This window comes from Arachis duranensis, chromosome 5, assembly GCF_000817695.3.
Source record: "Arachis duranensis cultivar V14167 chromosome 5, aradu.V14167.gnm2.J7QH, whole genome shotgun sequence".
NCBI classification, from domain to species: Eukaryota; Viridiplantae; Streptophyta; class Magnoliopsida; order Fabales; family Fabaceae; genus Arachis; species Arachis duranensis.
The window spans coordinates 11,240,941-11,248,920 of NC_029776.3; the positions used below are offsets into that span (position 1 = coordinate 11,240,941).

General features: G+C 39.0%; 1 protein-coding gene across 2 annotated transcripts; it reads right to left on the minus strand.

The window, feature by feature from the left end:
• Positions 1-343: 343 nt before the first annotated feature.
• LOC107488039 (zinc finger CCCH domain-containing protein 44) lies at positions 344-7,755 on the minus strand. 2 transcript variants are annotated; one of them, XM_016108732.3, is made up of 11 exons: positions 7,516-7,755; positions 7,022-7,377; positions 6,690-6,769; positions 6,184-6,371; positions 5,051-5,975; positions 4,830-4,957; positions 4,640-4,699; positions 4,504-4,554; positions 3,561-3,631; positions 2,866-3,020; positions 344-2,778 (listed from the first exon to the last, which is right to left on the minus strand). In XM_016108732.3, exons 2-11 carry the CDS (start codon positions 7,375-7,377, stop codon positions 560-562), a joined length of 4,233 nt encoding a protein of 1,410 aa, XP_015964218.1. In that variant the 5' UTR covers positions 7,516-7,755; the 3' UTR covers positions 344-559. The 2 variants fall into 2 exon arrangements, with proteins under 2 accessions (XP_015964218.1, XP_015964217.1); XM_016108731.3 differs by having other exon boundaries at positions 7,022-7,755.
• Between the last annotated feature and the right edge of the window lie 225 nt (positions 7,756-7,980).

Below are 7,980 nucleotides of genomic sequence, written 5' to 3' on the forward strand. Positions count from 1 at the left end.
TGCCTTGTTCTCCTCATAGATACAAATCCAGACCATGTGATCTCAAGCACTAGGCTCTGCAAGCAGTACAATTAGAATCTAATTTGAAATGATAACAAGGGAGAGATCAAGACAAAGTTAAATATGCATGTCATTAACACCACACACATGATAACTGAATAAAATAAGAAGTGCCACCGGATATTTGGAAATATGAAATCAATTAATAAAAGCTTACACCTTAGATTTACATTTTTTGCTTCTCAGCTCCAGCAAGCCATTGAACGAATTGGATAATAAAATTTTTCATTTTCATTACCCGAAAAAAAGAATTACTGTCCTAAAGAATGAATCACAACTAACATAGAAAAGAGTTGTAAAATTAACAATAGGATACACGAGATATTAGTGGGAAATCACCAACCTCAGATATGCTACAGTAGTTTCTTATAAAAAAATTATGCCACTTGACTATTACTGTCAGGTTAAATTACAACAATTGGAAATAGACAACTTCCAGATGTGTTAAGGATTACAAAAATCAAATGTGACCAATGCTAGTGCCTAGTGGAACCCAAAATCATGGGTGAAAGTAATCACAGGATGCCCCCTTCTTACAGCGCCCACTTTCATAAAATTTACAGACACGTTGCCCTTTGGGCAGAGGCCTGTGTGAGCCTCCGTTTCCAACACCAAATGAAGTTTGCCGGTTCCACGCAGTTCTGCCTCTAGCAACAGCTGATTCCCTACCATGACCATGAAAACCCCGATCTCTAGGCACAGAAGGTCGATCGCTGCCATATCTTGCTTGACTTCCACCAAAGCTTGGAGAAACTGTAGGAGTGTATGAACTTGTGCTCCTGTTCTCCTGCACTGCTGACTGCCCCACACCCCAGCCAATGTTCACATTTCCTCTATCCATTCCACTCCATCCCAAGTTTGTATTCTCTGACCCGACTCTCCAAGTGGGGTCTGTAGCAATGCTCCAGGTTGCAGTCGATGGACCAATGGTTGAATTTTCTGAGCCTGATTCCCATTGATAACCTGAAACACTAATGCTCTTTGTACCCACCTTAACTTCAGAACTCCTTGAAGAATGTTCCCCAGATACTCTCTGATGATGATGATGATGATGGTGATGATGATGTATATCTGCTTGCCGCAATGGTTCCTCTGCTGCTGTTGACTGAGATTGCAAGTGCAAATCACCAGTGGAGCTAAGTGCATCACCTTTACCTGCATCAAGTACTGGGCTAAGCCCATCTGCAAAACTGAGGCAATCATTTTTAGAACTGTCAGTCAATTCCTCACCACATTTCATGATTGAAGTGGGAGATTCCAAGCCACCGCCGCCGCCACCGCCACCACCACCACCACCAAGTGATTCCATTGCTTCCACCTCAGCTAACAGATCTGAGACTGATTCATCAACGTCAACTAATGAGCTAAAGTCAGTGGTCTCACCGATGAATGCTTGCCACGAAGGATGGGATGGGGGACTATGCAAATCAAATCCTAGCTTAAGTGGTGATATCTTTGTCACAGAAACTTCAGCTGATGTAGTAACCACACAATTGGAATTAGTATTTACATGAGGATCTCTCCAGTCTTGTTCAAGCTGTGATGGAGGAATATGCAAATCAAATCCTAGCTTAGGTGGTGATGTCTTTGGCACAGAAACTTCAGCTGATGTGGGAACCACACAATCAGAAGAAGTATTTACATGAGGGCCTATCCAGTTCTGGTCAGGATGGGATGGAGAACTATGTAAATCAAATCCTAGCTTAGGTGGTGATGTCTTTGTAACCAAAACTTCAGCTGATGTGGTAACCGCACAATTGGAAGAATTGTTAACACGAGGGCCTCTCCAGTTCTGTTCAGAAGATTGCCCTGAATTATCTTCACTGTATGATTGCTTCTGGTAACTCTGCCCACTGTTACTCTGACCATCAGAAGTCCTGTTCAAACCAGGATTCCCTTTATCTGCAGAGTTTCCCCCAATCCGATTACCTTCATTTAATTTATCAGAGTTCTCCTTCATATTCTCAGAAATGGCCACTGAAGGTTGTGGATGGTATGCATGGGGCTGTTCCTGCCATCCATTGCTCCTAACAGATTCATCTTTACCATCAGACTGGGTACGAGTATCATCCACCTTTAGCTCCCTGTTCTGCTCATTAATTTGGTTGTCTGAATGAGTTTCATTCCTTGCTGCAGTGCTGCAACCATCCTGACTATAATCTTTACTATCCTCTTTGGTATCCACTGTACCACTGATCCCCAAAGACAGCAGTTGGCTGAAATATGGCATTGACACATTTTTGGAACACTTCCCACTTAGGGCATCGGTTAACAATATAGAGCTATCTTGTTTTTCATTTATCCTCCATATCCTGAGATTAGGAGGGAAACCTCCACTTGCATTCCACTTAAACAGTTGCAACATGGAAAAAGGTCCTTGAACCTTCCCAGTTGGGTCCTGATAATGCCATGATTTATCATTCACAAAATCATTGAATGACTGTTCTACCCCTACAGATTGAGGAGACAATGAAATGTCCAACGCAACACCAGATGGTTCTGATTTCACAACTACATTAGGGTCATCATCAAACACTGTCTCATTAGGTTTTATCTGACTTTTTGTCACGCAGGCATTGCCATTCTGTTCACGGGCAGCAGCAGAAAAATCTTGTGTTCTGCATCCATCATCATTCAAGACACTATCACAACTTTTAGGCAAAGTGGGCTCCTTCTCTTTTCTGTCAAAACCAGGATACTTTGACCATATATTGCCATCTACATAAATATTGCCATAGTTACCATGAGAAAAGCATTATCTGGACAGCATGAAAACAAAGGTTAATAAAGAAAATGGATGTTTACCTTGCTTCCTTTCATCTGACTCTCCCGCATCTTCATCAGACTCGAACATCAAATCCAGATTTGGGTCAGAGTGTACCTCTGGAATTTCACGCATCCTGCGCTGTCGTTCCTCTGGTGTGTTTAGTAGCTGTAACTTCTCCACACATTCTCTGAGCGTACAGTTTGGTCAAGGCTCAACCATGTATGATGTATCTCACACATGAATAATAAGCATAGAGGATAAACCACCACTTCCATTCCATACGCAACATATTCGTAAAAAACTCTACATAGTTCACAAATATTTCATGAATGCATGCAAATTCATGCGAAAACCAAAAACATCACATGTGAAGACTGCAAGTTCATTTTTACATTAAATAGATAATAAATGTAGAAGACAACAAAGTAAATAACAATGAATTTCCACCACAAAATATATAGATGCACATGAAAAGAAAGAAATAAAAAATAATAAAGAAAAATACATTATATTTTAAACATATAGCTTTATATGCCTTCCCAATCTTGTAGCCTTCATTGGCATGCTTAATTGTTTAACCCTATAAACTCGTCTTGTATTAATAAGAAGATATTTCACCTATGCATGATAAGAAGTTTTAGAACCAAACTGTGTATCATTCAGCACCCACAGTTAAGTGTTTTGGGAGAAGAATGAATAGGAGAGAGAGTAAACTAAAAATTGTTAAGGATATTCTTTTCTATGCCCTTTTTCACTTGCTCTATCACGAAGATGAGTAAGCCGCAGTATCTCAGCTTCCAGCAACTATATCAAGAAAGAAGCACAATAGTTAAAACTTCTGGCCAACTAAACGCATAATCAAATTTTAAACATCTAACATTAAATAATGAATAGCTTTGAATACATCTAATAGGATAAAAAAAATAAGGGGGAAAAACTATCAGGATAGGAGCATTGCTGTTTTGACTGGTAGATTACATCCGATTTTCACAGATTTATCACAGTTAGCAAATACCAAGTAACATGTAGAGCGCTGTTTCAGCTTTTTCTAACAAATACAAATAAAAATAAAAATCTGTTTTCTAAACAGAAAAAAGTCAAAAACTATATATTGCATTTTCTTTATAAAATAACACCCCGAAGTGATCCTCAAAATTTTTACAAGATCAATTATAGAATATATAAAATTGACAAACTAGTCCTTAGTTTTTTAAATATTAGGCATATTTATCCCTAATATAATAAAAAGACAAATTACTCCTTAACTTTTTTTAAAGAAATAGTTTTAAAAGATGAAATACTAGTCCTTTTATTTTATTCGGGACTACTTTAAAAAACATTAACAGGGAATTACATTATCAATTTCTTTATTAGGGACTAATTTGTTTAAAGCAAAAATTGATAGGGACCATTTTGAATGTTTCCTCTTTTGACACGACCCTTTTTCCAAATGAGTTTTGAAAACAAAAAACAAATGTGCCCGTAAAATGCATGCCATTCAAACAATCCATTAAGAAGTGAATGCAAATTAGCTGAGTGACACATTTAGTACCCTAATACACTATACATGTTCGACGCGATACTTTAGATTTACGGATATAATAAAAGGAGCATGACCTTTTTCTATACTATATAATCTAAGATGAAAAAAAAAAATAACAAGGAAAGGAATTTACATCATTAACTCTCATTGCTTGAAATGTCAATGCTTTGTCCATGATCTCACCCTACAACCAACAGAAAAATGTTATCACAAACTAACACAATATGCAACAATATTATGGAAGTTGAGAAAATAATATACACACTAACCACAGTCAATCTATTGGAAAGCCCATATTTTATACTTTGACGCAAGCGCTTGCATTCATCCTGGACAAAGTATCAACACATTAACCATTAGGAAGCATTCTTTCAAGAAACTAACTCTTCAACTCAGTCTAGAGATTCCTCAAAGGTAACAGGAATAAGGATCAACACATTAACCGCATATCACACAAACCTCAGAGAACTCCTGATTTGAAATCTCATCTATTGATATGGCCTCCTTCCTATTTAAGTTTAAAATCTCAAGCATCATATCAGTTGTTCTTGTTCCAATTTTGTAAGGCTCAGCAGCCTTACTTGTACCTGCATAAATGGTTGTGCCACACGAAATTGATATCACGTGCAACTCATAAGAAGTGGAATTTACCAAGTATTGAATTTGTGAGATTCATATACCTACAACTTGCACAAGCCTATACATCTCTTGTTTTTTGTCACTACTAGTGATCCTTATCCGCACAAATGAACCAACAACCTTGTCACGAACACTTTCAGCATCTTCAGTTAGATTTTCCAAAAGACTTCGCCGCAAGTAGATCAAGTTAATGTTGTGAGCATTTATTGCAGCATACACATCTGGATTATTTTGTGGCAAATGCACATCATCTTTTTTATCTGTTTTACATTCCTTATCATCAACTAACATCAACTGCTTATTGCAATTGTCTTTTGCCTCCCCTTCGCTAGCAACAGTGTTCGTGACTCCTGCTCTAAGTGTATCTTCTGCAGGGCCATTCTCTTTTGTAAGAAAGTGGGGTTCAAGGAGCTTTAACATTTCAATGTGACCAACACGTGCTCTTCCAAACAATTTTAGTAGTCTATGATCACAAACAATTTGGCATTTCTGCTGGGGGTCTCGAAGATTGTTCTTCTTCACATACTCTAACAAGAGACCCTGGACATCAAATTGAGACAGGCGAGATGTATCACCACTTTTCATATGTGCAACAAACTCTAGAAGCTCCTTTGATGCCCAATTTGAGCATTCAGGCAAAGGCACACAGTTGTCACCGGCTGAAGTTATCATATCGGAGCCAACCCCATTGCTATGAAGCATTGGCTGTCTCCTAGATTTCTTGTTTTTCAAATTATTTGATTCTATGTCAATACAGGAGTTCTCTGAACCAGAACCTTTGTCATCCTTAGTATTATAAATTTCACGGGGACATTCAACCTTACCACCCAATGGAGAAACACCTGTCCAAGGGTTTTTAGCTCGAAGGAGCTCATCAAATGTTAAAGATATCTTCCCTTTCAAAAACATCCAATACACCTTGAAAAGATATTCCCAGCTGGTTTTGTCATCAAAATCCACTTCACACTGTAAAAGTTGTACAAGGAGAGAAAAGTAAAAATTAGAAAATCCAGATGTCATGTATCATCAACTCAACTTCAATACCCCCCCCCCCTTTTTCTCTCTTTCTTTTTTTTCTTCTCTCTCTGAGTCACAGGCACATAGAAGAGGGGTTGTGGGGGAAGCTGGGAGTAGTACTTTCGTGTATCCACATAGATAAGAAAGTCTAGCATACCTTCTCCGAATTTCCCTGGCCATTGTTTTCAATCAGCATTATAGTTCTCATGCATATTCCGCACAAACCTTTATTTTCTCTGACACACACAAAATCAGCATATTTTGTACAACTCTTGCACACCGAATATGTACAAGTATAGCACAAAAATTGGGAGGCCTTCTGACAAAAGCTACATATATGCCAACCTGAGCATCACGAAAACGAACGTTTATTAAAGGAAAGACACACCATTTAATACATACTAAAATATTATAGTCAGAAACAGAACGGAGACTGAGTTCTAAAAAATGCCGAGTGTGCACTCAATCGACAAATTCAAGAACTAGACGTCTAAGAACCGAAAAATAAACTTAATGATAGCGTTGGAATATATTGATTTGATTCTGCATAATCCAACACATTACTCAGAAATTCCGAAGTATAAACACCAAAAAACGACACGTGCATATGAATTTAATTACATTCCAAAAACAAGTGTCAAGGTAGTTAAAGAAGCTACATACCGCAATTCCATTTGGCCTTTGAACGGAAGAAGGCCTCGTCTCGCTTAATACACGCGGGATGATATGCTTTAGGACAACCCCTAAAAAAAGGGAAATTTTTTTATTTAAAAAAGAAAGGAAATAGACACACACAGAGAGAGAGAGAGAGAGAAATAAATGATTAAATGCTGAAACGGTGAAACCAATCATTACAGCTGAATAATGCATGATCCATAGCTGCAAGCTAAAAGCCAAAATGGAGTTCAATAACCCATGAACTGAAATTTTGCCAAGTGCCCAACTTAGAAAGGTTCAAGTTTCCCAGAGAATCGGAAACCAACAAGATTACTCACCGGCGATCACAAAGAACTAAGCTTCCACCATCGAAGCATATGAAGCAAACATCCTCCTCTTCCTCTTCCTCCTTCTTCTGCTGCAGCCTCGCGGCCGCTCCCGTCGCCGACGCCCTCGGAGCACCCTTCGCCGGACGACCCCGCTTCCTCTTAACCGCCGTGGCGCCGCCGTCCCCGACGGCCACCTCCAGATTGGGAACACTCCCGCTGCCGTCCCTCTCCGCCATGACAACATCGCCGTCAACCGCAGCGGGAACTCCAACGAGCTGCGAATCTCCCAAATCCCTAGCTCCCTCCACCGGCGGTGCTGCTCCGGCGGTGGCAGCTCCACTCTGCTGAAGCTGTTGTTGCTCCATCTCAAAAAAAAAGTAAAAATAAAAAACGAATCGAACCAAAAAGATAGAAAATAGAAAGAGGGAGGGAATCAGGAATCAAGGAACATGAGGTAAAAAGAAAGAGAGAGAGAAAAAAAAAAGAAAAGAAAAGAGAGAAACCCTAGCTAGGATTGAGATTGGGATTGAGAGGAATTGGGGCTTGGTCGGTCTGGTGAGGTGAGTGGGCACATAGAATTGGATTGGACTAGGTGCAGATGTAACAAGGCATTGTTTGTTTCGTTCCTAATTTAATTTTCGTGTCAAATACCCAACCAAATCTAGAGAGAGAAAGTGAGTGGTAGTCGCAATAGTAGTAAGAGAACTCTCTCTCTCTCTCTCTCTCGCTGCGTATTTGTTGAATGTGCCAAGCTCCCACCCTATATTACTACTGTTCTTTTTTCTACTACTACTCTCACCCGTGGTTGTTTTTTATTTTATTTTCTTTTATTTTCTTTTTTGCTGTAGCCTTTTCTGGCAACATTTAATTAATGTTATTTTGCTTTTTCATCTTTGTGTGTGGGAAATGAGAATTTGGAATGAATCACAAAAACGGGACGACACTTATTTATTTTTACTATCTTCTTT

Excerpts from the sequence above, each read along its gene's own strand:
- LOC107488039 (XM_016108732.3), bottom strand. The coding sequence starts at position 7,377 with ATGGAGCAACAACAGCTTCAGCAGAGTGGAGCTGCCACCGCCGGAGCA. Across the intron at positions 6,372-6,689 it reads AAAGGCCAAATGGAATTGCG|GTTGGCATATATGTAGCTTT; the intron begins GTATGTAGCTTC and ends CGTGATGCTCAG. Across the intron at positions 2,779-2,865 it reads GTCAGATGAAAGGAAGCAAG|ATGGCAATATATGGTCAAAG; the intron begins GTAAACATCCAT and ends ATATTTATGTAG.